The 19,543-nt window shown below is 38.7% G+C and overlaps 1 protein-coding gene across 8 annotated transcripts; it reads right to left on the bottom strand.

The window, feature by feature from the left end:
• Positions 1 to 264: 264 nt before the first annotated feature.
• tbc1d30 (TBC1 domain family, member 30) lies at positions 265 to 19,378 on the bottom strand. Of its 8 annotated transcripts, none has more exons than XM_058417683.1 (14): positions 18,664 to 19,378; positions 17,197 to 17,361; positions 8,705 to 8,766; positions 8,500 to 8,565; positions 7,790 to 7,915; positions 6,766 to 6,951; positions 5,626 to 5,827; positions 5,214 to 5,382; positions 4,972 to 5,077; positions 4,216 to 4,322; positions 3,783 to 3,922; positions 3,062 to 3,268; positions 2,357 to 2,422; positions 265 to 2,017 (listed from the first exon to the last, which is right to left on the bottom strand). In XM_058417683.1, the coding sequence occupies exons 1-14, from the start codon at positions 19,172 to 19,174 to the stop codon at positions 1,104 to 1,106; spliced, it is 3,027 nt and encodes a 1,008-aa protein (XP_058273666.1). In that variant the 5' UTR covers positions 19,175 to 19,378; the 3' UTR covers positions 265 to 1,103. The 8 variants fall into 8 exon arrangements, with proteins under 8 accessions (XP_058273666.1, XP_058273667.1, XP_058273668.1 ...); XM_058417684.1 differs by having other exon boundaries at positions 5,659 to 5,827; positions 18,664 to 19,377; XM_058417685.1 differs by lacking the exon at positions 2,357 to 2,422 and having other exon boundaries at positions 18,664 to 19,377.
• Positions 19,379 to 19,543: the final 165 nt, after the last annotated feature.

The raw sequence follows: 19,543 nt of genomic DNA, 5'->3' as shown, positions 1-19,543 counted from the left end.
GGTGTGAGGTGAGAATACACCCCAGATGGGATGCCAACCAAAACTGAAAGCACTATGCACACAGCCATTCACACACTCATTCACGCCTCAAGTGAATCCATCTTTTGGCCTGTTTTTGGGATGTGGGAGGAAACCACCGGACCTAACATGCACATGATTAGAACTTTATTAGCCATACAGACAGTAACCTGAGTTCAGGATCGAATCGGGACCCTGAAGATGGCAATGTCTCCACAGTGACAAGCAAGCAAACAGGTAGAAATGAACTCCCAGGTCTTCTACGTGTATATTTTTTATTGGTGTAATCTTGTTCACTGAAATAACTCAAGCATCAACGTAAATATTACATGAAACATTCATATAAACTTATGTTCAAACTCAGATATTAACCTTGTCCAGCCCAAAAATCTTTAAAGCATAAGCTATGGAATGAAGTGTAAAGTTACAGCTATTTCTGTGTATGGTTAGTAAACTAAAATGACCAAAACGTGACAGCAAAAACCAACTAAGTGACAGACAAAAGATACAGAAGAGCAGGCAAATTGCAATACATTCCGAGAGGAAATTTGCCAAAAAGTATGAGATGAGAAAACCAAGCTAAATGTTGGAAGTAAGGGTGTGTTATTATGAGATACTGTATATCTTATTTGTTTTCTATTCAGTAGAGTATTTGCCAGTCAATAAATAGGTTATATTTGATTTTTTCTTAAATATTATTATCTGAATGTCATATATCTTTGTGACCAATACATCATATCCAATACATTTATGGCAAAAGCCAAAGGTCAGACATGCAGCATAAATATTTAAAGGCTTCTTTACATTCTCCAGCAATTATGACTGCTAGAAAAGAATAACCTGTTTGGCTCTTTTGGAGGAGTATAAAAAATTTTGATGGAAAAAAAAAGTTCAACACATTCATGATAAACTTGACTAGCTAGGAAATTCCTTCATTTCTTTCTATACATCTACTGTGTACAATATCTCAGTGGCTTCTGTGCTGTATACTGCTAAACCTTCTATGCATACTGAACAAGCAAGCCTTCTGCATATTTGAAAGGCTCGGTTTCAGAGCTGAGGTGAAGAATAAGTGAAGCTGCTAATCATCGCCGCCTGGTGGACGCAGCAACGCCAGCACCCATTCGGTTCATGGTTTTGCTCATATGTGGGAAGTGCACATTGGGAGTTCTGGAGGTGGGGCCATAGAGGCCTAGGTTGCGGGCAGCCATGGATTTGCGGGGTACTTTGACGCAGGGAAAAGGTGAAAAGATCTGCTGAGGTTTGGGAAGACTCTCTGGAGTAGAGGCTACAGAGGGGCTCTGCCTGAGAGAGCAAGCTGTGCTTTCTGAGCTGGAAGAGTCATGGCGGGTAGGGCATGCCACTGCTGAGTTGTGTGGTTGTGCATTTAGTTGGGGTTGTGGCTCTGGATTATTTCCTGGCTCTGGCTCTGAAAGAGGAGAAGGTGTTTCTGGATCATTCAACTCTGAAGGAGATTGTGCTGATGAATCCAGGTCTAGAGTGGATAGTTGTTGTTCTATCTCCTTTATCTCCTCACTGCAGCCAGCATCCTGAAGCTGGAGCTTAGAGTCTTCCTGCTCTATAATCTCTTCCACTGGCTCCTGCAATGGCACATCTACTTTCTCTTGGCTTTCACTGCTGTCTTTCCTCTCCTTCTCTTGATCTTCCTCTTCCTTCATCTTCTCCTCTCCCTCTTCACTCTTTGTTTTGTGCTCAGGGCTGGTTTTATCCCCTAGCTCCATGGAGTCATCAAAACCCAACTGGGCCCTGGCCCGGGCCAGATTCCTGCGATGAGCACAAACATGGGCACGCCAGGGGGACTGAAGACTGTGATCCTGGGTGGGGGTGGACTGGGCTCTGGGAAGTGGCCCTGGCTCATGGTCTGTACCGTTTCTGCAAGGATGCTGAGCAGCTATGGCCTTCTTTCCCAAGAAAAGATGGTTGACCACAGGTGAAGAGTGGATTTGGGAGGCAAAGATGCCGGTCGCTGGACATTTATCTACAACAAATCAAAATATACATTGATGACAAACAGTATACAGTTACTGCTAGATGTCAATGCAGTCTCACTGGCCAAATCAATACAGCTCATTGAAATCAAGAGATTAGAAGGTTTGATGTAGTTGCTTGAATCATGGAAATTAAATTATAGCAAATAAAGAGCCACAGCACAAAGCATTAAAAACCCAGATTAAGCAAACAGATTGCATTTATTTTAAAACACCTCTCATCACCCTCAATCCCAGCACTGCATTCCAGACAACCAAGCTGATCAATAAATTACTGTAGCAGCCCTTAACCAGGATAGTCCCAATACAAAAGCCTGTGTAGTAGGTACCAGTGTCCAAGCTCGCTGCTTTACTAGACTGATGAGGAGCAACAGGTTCAGCTTCCACTGGCGGTCCTGAGAACAACATGTGATGAAACGTAGTCCTGTAAAGGAGCTGGTCAATGTGTCTTGTCTTTCTTTTCTATACTAGATTGGCTGTAAACTCAAATACATAGTGTAAAGTAACGATTCTGACTGAAACATGAATCTGTTTATAACGAAGCTCTACTGAATAACATGAAAATGTTCATAATGAAGCTCACTGAAGTAATTGACACAAAAGAAAAACCAAAAAGATTTGAGGAAAAAGTCATAGTGAAAATGCATATCCATGTGTTTCCTTAAAATTTTGGGTTAGAAGAAGGTATCCTAGATGCCTTCAGCTCCAAAGAACCTTTTCTGTGATTATATTTGGCTAATGATTTGAAGTCAACAACAGCTTACATATTTTACTCCATTCTGTACTGCATGCCTTTTCTCCGTGATGATCTTACTATCGGTATCAAAAACGTTTCCTTTTAGTACTGGATCCAAATCCAGATATTACATTTATTCCATAAAAATGCATAAATAACATGCAATCAATATTTATTTACAGGCATGTTGTAAACATTGTTGTCACTTCTGATTACTTGACCCTATCCCTAAAATGAACGTTGACTCTCATCATATCTTATATTGAGATCCTGCTTGCAGTGTGGTTTGAATAGCTACCTGTGTGAATGTAGAGCAGGTTGGCTTGCTGCTGCTGTCGTCTCTTGATGCGGTAGTACTGCTTAGTGAGTGCTCTGATGTCTGTGCTCATGCGCTCCATCATCATGCTGTTGATGGTGGCGTGGTGCTCTGCCCGGCCAGCCCCCACTGCCCCGGGGCTCAGCTCGGCCATACTGCTGCAGGGAGAGCTCTGTTCACCTCGCTGCTCTGGAAGGAGGACAGAGATGGACACAAAAGTAAATCACATTTTCAGACATCCACAAATACTAAATAATCCTTTACTGTATATGCTGATGTTTAAACTCGGGAGTCTCCATATAGCACTGTTTCATGTATGTGAGTCACCAAATTTTATTTGCACCTAAAAGAATGTAGTTTGTCTTCATAATGCCTATATATACACAGCTATTTTATTTTTCAATTATATTTTTTAATATGACAGTGATATCATAGTCCGCAGTATTAATGCATCAGTATTAAACTTTTTTCACTTTAATAATTGCAAAATCTGTTTAAAGTGTTGCTGTTTGGCTGTTCGTTTTGTTCACCTAATTAACTTTCAGTTAAAGAACTGAAGAATGTATTCTTGTAGCATCATGTTATCACAGCATATATGAATGAAGCAGCAGAAAAGAGTAAAATGCCCAGTGTGGTGGATTGGAAGAGAACACAAAATAAAAAACTCCATAAAAAGGGACAACCATTCATGTTGCTATTTTACCTTTCAAGTGCTTTTGGTATCTCTGAATCTCAGGAGCCAGGAGCCCTCCTAATGGTCCCAGGCATCCCAAAGCAGTGACTATAGAATCCTCATCATCCATGTCACCATCATCATCACTTTCCCATCCATGAAGCCCCTGGCTACAATTAAGAAAATTACAACTCAGTATGGAATTTATCCAGGAATTTACTGGAAAAAGCTTAACCAATTACAATAAATGCAGAAGGAGATCTATTTTTCATTTTGGTCTTGCTGGTTGCCTCTTTTAACATAAACAAACATATATTTATACGTGCAAGCCCAGTATATAATATACTCTCACCATCATATGCACACTATAGTACAAAAATATACAATCCTCTTACTGGTAGCACTAACTCATTTACAGAGCAGCATCATGTGTAATCTTAGCAGGCTTTCTCCAGTTACACACCTGCCAATGGACTTGACTGCAGCAGGGAATGGAGTGATATTGTAAGTGTACTTCTCCCTCAGCTCAGCCAGCTGGGGAAAAGGGAAGGTGGCCATGGAGTACACCGTCTGTTCGAGAAAAACACACACTTGTTTTTCACATATATACCATTATCACCAGCAGCTGTTACTCAACCAGTTGTTTTTCACCCACATTGTAAAATGTCCCTATTACAAAGACTGTAATCACACACTTTTTTCCTGTTTTGGATATAACAGTTTGGCAGATGCTTAGTCAATTACAGGGTAGTAAAGGGAAGCTCAGCTCTACCAAATCAAACCTTAGCTGGCCTGATAGCAATAAAAAGTGTGAGGGTTGCAAAAGTAACAATTTACCATTCCATTATTAACAAATGACATTACTCGGACACTAATGATGAAAAGTTGAATACCCCTACCCTTTCATGGCTTGATATTTTAATTTCAAATGTTTTAAATTGCCAAAAATTGTGTGCATTTTTACATGCGTCTCTTAGGAACCTTAATCTGTAGCATTGTACACATTTCAGTTAGAGTTTATTTTCCAAACCTGTATTTCCTATTATAAAATGTCAGTTCAGAGACATACAGCTAATCTAGCTAATCTCACAGCTCACATTCATATTCAGAACTGTTTTCAAGTACAGGTATGTCAGCTCTATGTGTAAATGTCTCTTACTAATGTACCTGCAAACTACATGTAAGTGTAATGAAGCACTGGTCTTTGTGCCACTCTCACCTGCATGAGTTCATTGGAGTCAATCAAGTTGTCCTCCAGCATCTCTTGAGTCAGACAGCCCATAGTGCTGTAGAACTCATCTGCAGTCTGGCACTCTTCAATCCTCCTGAGAGACAAAGAGAGATGCATCATATTTCGAGAAAAAAAGACTTGTGGTCCACTACAGAGTTTTTACATCCATGAGTTGCGCAAACTCTATAGTGATTTTAAAAAAATAAATTAAAAATAACTGGTTAACTCACTCTGCCAGTTTGGCCCAAATGGCTAAGGCAACACGCAGCAGCACTTCTGATCCCTCAAAGAAAACCGAGTCCCAGATCTTTAGCACAGTGTGGTGAGGCAGGCAGGTGGCAAACATGGTGAGAAACCATTGCATGGTGAACACGTTGGTGAGTGGAGGCTCATAGCTCCCTGCAACAACACAGCATACATCATGAGCATAGGTCAACAACTAGAAAAAAATCCATGATTAGAAAATAACAAAAATTTTACTTTAAAAATGAAACTTTTTTGAAGTCTATAAAATGCACATACACAGGATTGCACTCAGTGGAGCTGTTCCTCAATGCCAGTTCCTTATTATAAACACTATACTGAAAAACTTTACTGACTGTTTTTATGTCTTGCTAAAATTGTTAGGGATAATAAAACTACCCAAAGTGGAAGGAGTTTGTTGGTGTCCCTCACCTCCCCCTGTCCGATTGGCTACTTTCTGTAAATGGTGAAGGTGTTGAGAAAGTTCTGGAAGCTTAAGCCTGAGCAGATCCCTGAATACAGCCATGTCCACAGACAGAGCACGCAGGTTGTTGGCAAAGTAGCTCTCAGGAAGCACCTTATCAATTAAATAAATCATCACCTGAAAGACCACAGAACAAATATCATTATAATCATGTCAGATTCAGGGCGATGTGTGTCCTTTATAATAACTAGGCAAAATTAAAATAAATATAAAGCAAGAGGACCTTACAAATGTGAAAAAAAACAAAGATAGTTTATATATGAAGTTTAATGTCCTGAAACCTTTTAAACATATTTTACCCACCAGGTGTTTTTCAAGCAACCAAAACACTGGTCAAATAATGAATGACTTCTTTTTCACTGTATGTACTTAACACAGAACACAGTGCTGTTGTAGAACCTGTTGCAGAATATTATCTAGGATTCATGGGGCAGGCAAGCCTACAGTAAATACTGCTTCACTAAGTAAGAGTCAGCTCTGTTTTGTGTTATGTATGCATAGTGAAGAGAACGGAGTTATGTATGCATAGTGAGAAGTTAATAATGTCATTGTGCACAGTGGTATTCAGACCTCAGGTGTAACTACAGATTTATGCAATACTCAGACAGTTGCACATGACTTGTGTGAGCAGGGTGGGGTGTGCAAATGCATATGCTAATTATAAATAAGGAGAATTTCCCCTGTGCAAATATTGGCATATCATTTAAACCAACCAGTCAGTGACTCTGAAACTGCCCCACAGTATGACTTTTTACTAATGCTATCTGGTCATGTGTGCAGTCAACATTTTACAAAGATATATTTTTAGGGTATTGGTATCTTTACTTTTTGGGTGTTTGGGTGTGTTCATCACTATGCAACAGCATCATGACATGAATTCACATTTTAATGTAAATTAACACTAAACTTTCTACTGAATGAGGCCAAGTAACATCCATTTGGGAATTCTCTTAGTAACCCAATTAAATGATTTTATAATGAGGACTTTATTTGATGTATAATATTAAAAAAGAAATTATTTCACGTGCCAATCATTCAATGACATTAAGGCAAACCTTTAACGCGTCGCCTTCATTGCCCTCTGTGACCTCAAGGATAAGGGCAGCCAGCACATTGAAGCCCTGGCAGTAACCTACAGTCTTGTTCCAGCGGGCATAAGCCAGCAGCACCCGCTTCAGTACCACACGGTCCTGCTCAGCCTCCTGGCCACAGTAAGAACTGCAGCCTGTTCTGTGCAAGTCCTGCAGGAGACAATGTAAACACATGTTAATTAACACATCCATGAGCACATGGGAATATTTTCGCACATGTATTGCAGTTGTGAAGACACATGGGTGTATTTACATCACATGCGATAGTGGAAAATATAACTAAATACAGTAATAATTTTTCAAACGGGATAAGAAAACACACACTGAGAGAAAATAAGGGAGAGAGAGAGAATGAGTATGGACTTTGCCCTATTATGAACTACAGGCATATGATGAATCATTGAGTGTTTGCTGGCAGAGGTGGGAAGGAGAGCACAAATGGCGTCTTTGTTCCATTATGCATTTAGAGCTGACGGGCTACACAGAGCAAACATCCTGCTGGGCCATCTGACATTTAATCAGAGAGATTATACTTTCTACCATTAAATATCTCTGGCAAAGAACATCTGCCTTCTGCTTTTAGGTGTGCGTGTGTCTATCTCAATGTCAGACAGCTACCATTGTCTCATATTACTGCACTCTGAAAGGCAGAAATGAATATCAGGTCACTGATATGCTTTTAAAACATATTTCCATCTGCAAATAATACATACATAAGCATGAGAGCTGAACAACTGCCGTGTTGGTCAATGTGAGCAACAGAAACATGGTCATGAACCATAGCAATGCTTACATCTAGAACACTGACTCATCATTAAAAGAGCACTCTCTCTCTCTCTCTCTGTATGTATGTATGTATGTATGTATGTATGTATGTATGTATGTGTGTGTGTGTATATATATATATATATATATATATATATATATATATATATATATATATATATATATATATATATTATAAAAAATATATATATAAAATCATTACTTTCACTATCTGGATTCCCAGAGAGTCATCATCTGGATTGCTACGGTCGTTGAATGCGAATCTCATGGTCTTCTCCCAGTCTATGGAGATGCTGTGAAGGTACTGATCAGCTAATGTTAGCCATACCTTAAAGAAAACAACAAACACATTAAAATCAATTAAAATTATTAGTGATTAAATGTGTGTTTGTTAAACAGTGCAGTCTGTAGGTCATTTAACTGTGAACATTACGGGTGGCTTGGCTCTGTAGTGACAAGGATTTGAAGTTAAATTGAAGGAATACCAGTCTTGAGAGTGAACTGCATGAATCTCAGCTTATACATATCCATTCTGATACATATTTTTTAAGATGTGCAACTGAGTTTACATATTAGTTACTAAAAGTGTTTTTGTTATTATACACTAGATGGCAGTGAAGTCTGTGATTCACAGTATGCTCAGATTCAGTGGTGTGCTCTATGCTAGTTTCTGGCAATAAACAACTCAAATCCAGGACTAATTCAAAACTAATTCTTTTCTCTATGAACAGTAATGGCATGCATGTTTTAGTAGTATGTTTCTGGTTAATGTCCTGCTACAAAATTAACTTTTCCAAAATATATAGTCTTTTTTAGTGTTAGTATTAATCTAAAATACAGTCTGGTCATAAGAAAAAAAATGGTCAGATTTACTGACAAATGCACTGTACATGCAAAGAGATGAAGACATACCCTCTTCCTCCACTCTTTGGGTATTCCAGTTGGGAGTCTAGCCACTGCCTTGAGGGCATCATACCACTACCAAAAACAGAATACTGAACATTAAGGGTCAAATAATATGCAAAATAAAATATTAGGAAAACACAATTTGTGTGGTCTTTTTCAAAACAAAGTACAAAGGAGCAGAAAAAACACAGCAAAGACTTAACTAACTCACCTGTTGAAAGCCATTCTTTCCAAGAGATGGCTCTAGTGTAAATTTCAACCTGGTATCCACCCCTGTGAAGAACAAGGATTACAATAGTGTTAATCACTTATATTAAAGAGTTAATTAGCATATTGAAGATAGTAGGACAGGGATGTCCAATCTTATCCAGAAAGGGCCGGTGTGGGTGCAGGTTTTCATTCCAACCAACTGATTTTGGCTTTCAGTAGACTCAGGTGTGGCTTCTGATCACTTGGAATGAAAATCTGCACCCACACCGGCCCTTTGCACCCCTGTGGTAGATGGAAAGAGGGAAAAACCACAACAGAAAATTTAAGTTGTTTTAAGTTATCTTCTCGAGGTGACCATAGCAGAGTTTACAAACAGTAGCATATAAAGTACATGCAAACTAGTTGCAATTTGATTCAGTTTTCTAGTGTTTTTAAACAGCTAAATCAAAGAAAACTCTTGAATGTAATGCAATATTATATATATATATATATATATATATATATATATATATATATATATATATATATATATATATATATATATAAATTCCTACATAAAAATCACGCATTTAAAACAGGAAAAGATTCTGAAAAAAACTCCACAAAAACATCTGTATGCAAAGAGGAGTCCTTTAGAAGATCTGAAAATACTGACCATGTTAACTTCTTTGTACAAATGTTTACAGGAGATGAAAATTATTCAATTGACACACAGAAGGATTTGATCATCGGGTTTTATACAAAAATGTAAACTCTCTAAGCTTTTACTTTTCATTCAAGGTATTGCTTATATCAACTAAATCATTTTTGTTGAATAAAAAATTATGTTTTGAAAACAATATGTTTTGATTTCCTCACAATTAGCTTAAGTTACACTTTATTTCAAATTGCTATTTTCTCTTCACCAAAGTAATCTCGCATGGACAGAATGGAGACAAGATAGATAGCAAGCAGCAACAAGGCTTCGAAGTGATGTACGTTTTAGTTCAAAAATCACTAAGTAATATGAACAGACAGACAAACAACACTGCTGCATATATATATAAAAATAATATTCAATTACAATACGCAAAAAAACATCCCTACTTTAGCAGCAGCTTTAGCTTAACAATTTACAATACAATGCTAAAGCTTCAAGGAAACCCGGAAGTGGCGTTAGTAAAAGCTGCTGTCCGGTTCGCTGTGGTGCTGATATTATAATCTGCCTCCTCATTTAGGTACAAAACCAGCGCCAGATTCATGATTCAATCAACATATATCATAGTACATCCTTTAATATTTTCATTTACATCGAAGATCTCTATATATACCTAATAATGAACGTCGTGATCAACACATTAGCAGCCTCTGCTAAATCTTTCACAAGCAGTGTATTATAGTAAGGAAGAAAAACAGCACTGTATACATGATGTCCTGATGACGAGACGCTTCTTTCTTTTAAAAGATTCACAAACCTTCTCTTTTCTCCGTCATGTTATCCTGATACGTCATAAACACCACCAAAGCAAACAGCGAGCATTTATTTACATTTCGACCAGCTCTCTGTCCTCAGACCTAGTTACAGGAGGATTAGCAGTGGTGGACACGATTATCTTCTCTGAACACTCCTACTTCCCCCGGTGGAAAGAAATCAGCTCAAAATTAAACGCTAGAAAAAATGTGGACGTGTAAAACAAAGACATAATAAAGCTTTGCAGGCTAAACAATAAATTCGTTTCTATTGAAATACAACAGGATACCACAAGTAATGAGCACAGACATCAACAACCGCAAACTAATATAAAGAAGTCAATGCGTTACCACGAGACCACCAACTCGTCCTGATTTACAAAGATAATCGATGAATGCACAAAATTTCAAAGGTTTATTTCTAACTCATGGATCTTTTCCAAAAAAAAAAAAAAAAAAACTGCCTTATGCTTTAATACCACAGCGCTGTTAAATTCTCGAATCTGATTGGTCGGATTGGTGTTGATTAATTTTCCACAGTTTTTCCACAGCAGCTCTGACTGCAGTACCTGCTGATGCAGCTCTGGATGGTGTAGGATGTTTATTTAACATAGCCTCCGGTATCAGAGTTTTTTCATCGTTAATTTATTTTTAACAAAGCAAAGCTATAAATAGATGCAAGTAACCTGAGTAACCTGTAAGTAACAGGAAGTAACTTGTCATGCAGACATTCCACAAGTAAATTAAGACGTGTTGTATATTCAAAAAATTAAAGATTGCTGGCAAATTGGTGTGGTGTATGGAGAATAAACCACTTTGTGACAATGTTACTAGATATTATTCAGCTTCAGGGTGATAACAGGGCATGCCATCTGTTGGGTTTTCCAGGAACAGCATGAAAACCTTTGGTTTTGTGTTTAGAAAATAATCCATTTTGTGTGTTTGGATGTTTGGAGAGGACCAACATCCTAAAAAGCTGATAGACATCTTTTCAAGCTTGATTAACACTATGCAGAGTTGCTGAGGAATGTCAAGGCTATGCCCTTTCTGACTGTGTGGTTTCATGTTGCCAAGAGACAAAGCCTAACTTGTCTGCCAGTGAAAAACTAAAGAACCAGCTTCAGTGATTCACTACAAGATTGATACCACTACTTGTACTAATATTACAAGCATACTGCTACTACTCCCACTAGTACTTATAGTTATAATAAATAAATAAATATATAAATAAATAATGCAAAGCATGCAAATGAACAATGAGGGACCTGGCTCGAGCGTGCAGAGGAGGCGCGGGGCGCTGCGGGAAATGCCGTTGCGTTTCTTGAGCACATTACTGATGATGCCCCCGACTCCGCTGTTCTGCTGCTGCCGCCTTAAACAAACCCTGGACCTTTTAGAGGCGACCAACCTGTCTTGCTTCATTTGCAGAGGAGAAAATGGTCACTAAGCGAAAACACATTAAACGTTTGGCCCGCGCCCTTTTCCCGTTTCTCATATGATCAATATGTTCACGCGGCAGCTGTGTAATGGAAGATGACGAGCTAATCAATCCATCCGGTACCGTCTCATCTCGCACTGTCCGTCGCTGGGCTGTTCTCTCAAACGTTCAACTTTCATCCCTTATCCTCCATCATTAATAAGATCCATCCGAATTTACAGGTTTGGTAAATTCCCCAGAAATGCAGAATGCGTGGGTTTGGTTTTCTAAAGGAGGCCGCGCGGTGATTTGAGAACAAGGTGCTGCTGCGGCGGCCACGCGCATGGGCTGTGGTGCGCGTTCACATACACGACGCATGGGAGGAGGCGGAATGGGGGTAAAAATAGCGCCGTGACCAGAGGAGACGATACACAAAAAGGTAGATATACACAGTAGATATCTACATGAGTAAGCACAAAGCAAAAACTTGTATTTAAACACTTCCTATAAGTATACCTGGACACATTAATACTTTGGTGTTGAATTCAACACTGTGTAGTTGACACAGCTGTGAATAGATTACATATTGGTTTGAGTCACTACACAGTGGTATGTAATCTTTTGCTATAGCCAAGATTTGCAACAGAGTGATTATGTACATATCGAGCATGGGAGGATGTAATCTTAATGACTGTAAATCCTGGATAAAATAAGCTGAAAAGTTAACAGTCAGTAACTGCTTTATCTTTTGTCACAAGGATCTGGAGCCTATCCCAGGAACACTGGGCAGGAGGAGAGGAATAGGACAAAGGCCAGCACAGGGTACAAGGCACACACAGTCACACACTCATTCACACTTAGGTGATATCAAGCATCTACAATCCACCCACTGCGTACATGGAGATAGCATAGCCAGAAACTCCACACAGAACCCAAGCTTAAAATCAAACCAGAGACCCTGGAGCTGTGAGGCCTCAACTCAACCACTGCACCAGCATGCTACTGAAATTGCGAATTCTATGATTTAATAATGTACACAGAATTGTCAATCTATGACCTACATCTTCAACCGTCACCCAAATTGCACAGTGCAGCAAGTCATGCATCACCAGATAAACTCTACAAATTAGAGGTAAAAAAATTATATTTCTCTTATGCAGTTTGGGGCATGCTTTGCTGGCATTATGGAGGACATTCTATTATTAGATACACTATATTGCAAAAAGTTTTGGGACATCTGCCTTTACATGCACATGAATGTAATATCGAGTTGGCCCGCCCTTTGCAGCTATAACAGTTTCAACTGTTCTGGGAAGGCTTTCCACAAGGTTTAGGAGTGTGTTTATGGGAATATTTGACCATTCCTCTAGAAGTGCATTTGTGAAGTCAGGCACTGATGGACGAAAAGGTCTGGCTCACAGTCTCCGCTCTAATTCATCCCAAAGGTATTCTATCAGGTTGAGGTCGGGACTCTGTGCAGGCCAGTGAAGTTCCTCCACACCAAACTCACTCATCCATGTCTTTATGGACCTTGCTTTGTACACTGGTGTGCAGTCATGTTGGAACAGGAAGGGGTCATCCCCAAACTGTTCCCACAAAGCTGCGAGCATGAAATTGTCCAAAATGTCTTGGTATGCTGAAGCATTAAGAGTTCCTTTCACCGGAACTGAGGGGCCGAGCCCAACCCCTGAATTCAATGATTTAGAGGGGTTTCCCAAAACTTTTGGCAATATAGTGTATATTCGACTTTAAGATGGTACCATCATGTTTTATACTTTACAAATTTTATTTAAACAGGCAAAAAAAAGGATAAGACATATATTCAACCTGTTATATACACACAGCTAAAAGCAAACAGCAAACAATATTCATGCACAGCTATACTATACCTGATTGATTCTCATGCTGCATGTGAAGAAAAAAAACAATCAAGTAAACAATTTAGCATTAACAAATCTCTCAAAACTTCACTTTTATAGGTCTGAACATGATCAGACCACAGCTGCTTGTAAAGCCACGTTCATTTACATGTGTTTTATTCTATATTCCCTCTCATGCAAGAACATCAGTTAAATGCCTAATTTACTAAATGTGATTGTTCTCAATTACAATGCAATAAATAGACAATACTTTAGGTTTGATCTGTTCACAAATAAACGCTGTTTAAAAATGTTAAAATGTGCCACTTTGCTCATTCATGCATTTATAGCCTGTGGGGGACAAAATGTCTTCTTTTGTTTTAGAATTCATTGACAGAGCTTACATGTCCTAAAATGACCATAGATTTAAATAGATTAGAATAAATAATTGATGATGATGATGATACTAATACAGTACTACTAATAATACTATATACTTTTAAACACAGGCAAATGTACATGCTTGCTAACCGTCTTTACGCATAAAAAATAATTTAAAAGAAATTTTTCTTCAACAGTAAATATAAGGAACTTCCCATCAGAAATTGCAGTCCTAGTCTTGCTGTAGGGGTAAAAAGAGGATTTATCAAACCCTAAACTTTAACTTGAATTGATTTAACCCAACTCAGCATATCCTGGGTTATCAGTAAGATTGAAATCTTTGTGATTGTGGTAACTCTGCTTATTTAAGGACCTTTACAGGAAACATAAATATCCCTCATCGATGAAGCACTGATAAGAGGATTTATGATGGGCACAAAAGACAGAAAAGTATTTATCACAGGTAAAGATGACAGAAAATGCAGATTATGAATACATTACCATATTCTGAAGATCGTTTCATAATTTTGGGATAAAAACAAGGTATGCAGGTAAGGCTGAGCAAGTGAATGTACAAGCTTCTAAAAGATGCTAGATTATAAGCTCCAAATTGATGTTCAGTAGTCTGGAAGTATTATATTACCTGAATTCATCATGTAATAATTGAGCTGTCTGGGTTTCCAAAATACAATTTAGATTAGATTTTTTTTTAGATATACACCAGTTCCTTATATGGAACCTAATTTGAAGACAGGGCTTATTTTAGCTACACTCTGAAGCCAACCACAAAAGGCTAAGGAATTAAATATCTTATAACTAAATGCATTATCAGAGATGATAACCTCCAAGGCCCACCAATATCAATAGGAACCTGCACATTAATCATTATAATTAATACACCGATCAGGCATAACATTACGAGAACTGAGAGGTGAAGTGAATAACACTGATGATCTCCTCATCATGGCACCTGTTAGTGGGTGGGATATATTAGACAGCAAGTGAAAATTTTGTCCTCAAAGTTGATGTGTTAGAAGCAGGAAAAATTGGTGTAAGGATTTGAGCGAGTTTGACAAGGGCCAGATTGTGATGGCTAGACGACTGGATCAGAGCATCTCCAAAACTGCAGCTCTTGTGGGGTGTTCCCGGTCTGCAGTGGTCAGAATCTGTCAAAAGTAGTCCAAGGAAGGAACAGTGGTGAACCGGCTACTGGGTCATGGGTGGACAAGGCTCACTGACGCACAAGCTACTGTTGCTAAAAATTGCTGAAGAAGTTAATGCTGGTTCTGATAGAAAGGTGTCAGAATACACAGTGCCAATGGCTGTTTGTCAGCAAATGGGGGACCAACAAAATATTAGACAAGTGGTCATAATTTTATGCCTGATCAGTGTATGTGGTCTTCAATAGCATACAGATTTATATTGTAATGAACTTCTGGTTACTTTTTTCAGTGATCATAATGCTGGTTGATTGCTCACCGAAACTGGGGACAGTAGTACTTTGTACACGTCACCCTATGATGTCAGAGTGACATACAATTTCTAGCAGGACAATACCTCACAGGACACAATATTTCTAATATAGTATCTCACAGGACTAACAAAAATATTTGTTGCATCAAGAAACAGTATGAAGAAATTTCATTATTTGCATATTTAATGTGATTCCAGATGGAGCTTTCTTTAGCCACTTGTTGAACTGAAGGGGTGAGGAGTTTAGATTCAAGTAGACTGCCTGAAAACAGCTGGAACACTCATCTTCTAACTGCATAAAAACTAAGCACCGTCCATTCACACTGACTGAGAAAATGACCGGATGAAGGTGAGGAGACTATAGTAGCTGCTGCAGAGAGGAAAGAATTACTGTGTACTTTTAACCTCTTCCCTAGCTGCCTATCAATGAGTTATATAAAGAAACAAATAAATAAGTGTGATCTACACCAGTAATATGTGCCTAAAAAGAATGATGTCAGTTTACTGTTAAAGGATTAACAAGAACTTACCATTTGTGTTTCAGGAAATAAGGAAATCTCTTATTATTTGTAGCATAAACTTTAGCCAGTTAATTTGCTAAATGTTCAATGTAGATTGCATGTAAAGAGAACCCTCTGTGGTCAGGACATTAGGACTATTCTTCCTTTGGTCAATGGTATGACATGACAGGATATCTCTCTCTTCTCCTTGTGCCACACTCTCTCTTTAGGATGACCCTGACCACCACACAGACACTGGAACCTAGCCATGAGGGTGTCAATCATCTCAACCATGACTCTAGTCCTGTAATGTGTCAAGATCAGACTCTATGGAGGCATCTTCAGTGAAGGTAAATAGAATTAAATCTGTCTTTAAGGATTTGTACTATATACACACACGTGAGGAAACCATTTATTTTAAATGTAATTATCAAACTAAGCTTTGCAAAATGTGGACTCATAAGTTATTGATAAGACATTTGCCTTCAACATGATTAATAATATGGGTGAGCTCACATGTTTAATTATAACCCAGCTCTATTAATTAAGTTGAAATGTCTAATTGCAGTCTATTGTAAAATGAGGCTTTGAATTAGAAGCAAAAATGATTTTTGCCTGCATATTAATGCTGTGAAAAGATTTCCCATTCAGATTAAATCCTTCATTTACAGATTATAACTGGTGTTAAATTAATAAATACCTGAAGCCTTTACTTACTTTCTCATTTAACTGGCATATCCACAATTCAGTGGAACTTTTTTAAGAAAGAAAATGTGGCTAAACTGCAAAGCATATTTTGTGTTAACAAATTGTCTGAGTGATTTCTGCACTTACTGACGTATTCCACTCTTCCAACTCACTTCATTTCATCACTTAACCAACAAACCTGAACTGGGTTAAAGTGAGTAAGTTATAGGAGGGAACACATATCATGTGCAGGTCGAGGATACTGCATGACCAGGACAGAGACACACTGAGCTATACATCATATGAGTGATAGAGAGGACTGTGTACAGTGAGTATAACAGATATTCAACCGAAACACTGGGCCATACTGCCATGCTTTCTATCTAGCAAAGCAGCTTTATTTTTTGGTTTACATTTATTGATTTGGCTTTTTTTGCAAAATGACCTACAATCCAATTTATGGGTCTCTGACTTAAATACCTATAAAGTAACAAAACATTATGTAGTATACGTTTTTAAAAATAAAGCATTCTTTTGTGTCTGCTTACAGCTTTGTTACCTTTTTTATAAAGGAATATAATTGTAATTGTATTAATAAAATGGCAGCTAAGATGACTTTGGATGAATTAGTACTGGTTAGTATAAGTTGACAAGAGTGCTGAAAATTCTGCCAAAACACAAAGGACAAAAAATAAATTAAAAAAAGTAAATTATGATTATGAATTACTTCTTTTCGGGGAGACGGCTTGCAGGCAGGCGGTGACAATGTCACATTTCTTCTGCTGCTTGTGATGTAGTCGGTCCTTCCTTTTCAGCTGCCGTACCAGTTTAGCTGACTGTATTCCGATACGATAATTCACCTCCTGAATGATCCACTTCAGCTCCTCTGGATCTGAAATGAGACAACACACACATTCAGGTCAAATGTGGGTCCAAAACTACAAACAATGGTTCATTCAGGTCTGACATGAAAGAGAATATTTTCATTCTTGGGTAACGGAAACAAAGATTAATCAAAGTAGCTTGTTGATGGCATATTTGTGTTGGTTGAACAGAACCGACAAAGACCTACTGAAACTAAAAATCTTGTATATCAAGGACAACAGTGCAGTTCACAAGATATGGAATTTTTAAGTGAATTTTAAAAGAATTTAGTGCTGTAGTTCTAGATTTTTTCAGCAATTTAATAAAAATAGTTCTTCCACCAGCAGGGTGTCTGGGCCTATGACTGACTAAATAAAAGAAATACTTCTAGATCAAGACCTGTTCTTTAAACAGTAGGACTATACTACTATACTAATTTCTAAGAAGTGTTACCTCAGGAGCTCTATGAGATCTTCTAAGAGGGTTTCTGCTCCTCTTACCCACTGAAGATGTTTGGGATGAATCAGAACACCCTACAAATCCTCACAGTCATTAACCAAAATGTTAAACAAGTACATAGGAGTGTGATTGGCAAGTTTTCCCATACTTTTGGTCATTTAGTGTACAATATGAATTTCTTTCAAAGTAAAGCATTCTGATCTGAAGCCTCTTGGGAAAAAAACAAGAGGTTTTTTTGATAGTTCCAAAAACGTTTCTGATCCAGTTCCCTAATGGCTTGTTTGGTTTGTCGCTCTGGGCAGGTGAGATCTTAAAAACAAATTGAAAGTTATATACACTAGTATACATAGCCAATAATGCTTGATTCTGAAATAAATTCAGAGCTTGTGTCATAAACCCTTAAGTGTTTGTCCCTTTCTACACTGAAACCTACAGTACAAAAGAACCAGTTAGCAAACTGACATTAGGCCGGTGTTGGTCCAACACAGGCAAGGTGATTTAAAGATTGCTGAATGTCTGTTGCGGTCCAATGTACATAAATACCAAATTTTGGTAACCAACCTTGGCCAATTGTCAGTGTGTGACCTGGGTCTGTTGGAGGTAGGGTTGTTACGAAAAGCACACTATTTCCAGCACTGGGACCATGTTGGCACAAGATGGCATGGTTGTTATGAAAAGTTCTCCTTTATTAAAGCTGAACTCTCATGGACACATCATCATATAGCATTAGTCAATATAGCCACACAGTCACTTTCTACCAGGATTGAACGGGTTCCAACAAGAACTTTAAGAAACTTCCAGCGAACACTTGAAATGCATATGCTATCCTAAATCATTTTTATTTGTGAAAGACAAAACTCCAAAAACAGACCTTTTTGGGCGAGATAATTCCTCTGGTGTCTCTTGGTGTGTTTTTCTTGTAGTTCCTGCAGAAAGCTGGATGCTGTGTTGCTTCTGCCCAGAAACGCGTCTGATCCAGAGGCCTCAGTCGAGCTGTCTAAACTATCTGCACTCCTGAGGCCCTTCCCGCTGCTGTACGTGTCATAAAGCTCCACCAGGAGACAATCCACTATGGATGACCGACACATGGACCTGCCATCGTCTTCATCAGACCGTGTCCAGACTTCATGGCACAGTGGCTCCAGGCACACAGTCTTTACTGATCGATCAGAAACCACAGACCGCTTGGGTGACGCTCCGTTAGCGCTCTCTGAACGTGGCTGTAGTAGACCGTGTGAACGCACATCATGTAATCCGGGATGGTTTTCTGATGAAACTCCGACCGAGTTTTCGAAAACTCCGCTTTCTTCGTCGGACTCCGGTTCCCCGTCGCATATGTCCACTTCTCTCAGGTCGAGCTCAGGAACGTTTACGCTTGACATTTTATTAAGCCAACGTCCAGAAAGTGTTTATTTCTCGCCAGTTCACAAGTATGAGCTGCAAATACGTGTGTAAACGCTGATATTATTGTAATCATTCATAAGAGAGAAGGAACCGGAGTTCCGGGTGTGTGTCGTTCCCGGAGCTCTAGGCTGTGTGATATATCTTTCCAGAGCTCCGGTTTCCTTCCTGAAAAGCGGATTGCAGCACTCCTAACAGAGTTAGTGTAGTCTAGTCCAGCCTATTTCCAAACTTTTCTCCCCCCACAAGTTTCTCAGCAGCAGGTGCACCACACTAAAGTACACAGGTGAGAGACACGTAGTAACTTTTACACTGTTTCCAGAGGTATATATATGTAGGGTTGTATACAA

Source organism: Hemibagrus wyckioides, linkage group LG19 (genome assembly GCF_019097595.1).
Source record: "Hemibagrus wyckioides isolate EC202008001 linkage group LG19, SWU_Hwy_1.0, whole genome shotgun sequence".
Taxonomy (NCBI): domain Eukaryota; kingdom Metazoa; phylum Chordata; class Actinopteri; order Siluriformes; family Bagridae; genus Hemibagrus; species Hemibagrus wyckioides.
This window is presented reverse-complemented; position numbering and strand designations above follow the sequence as displayed.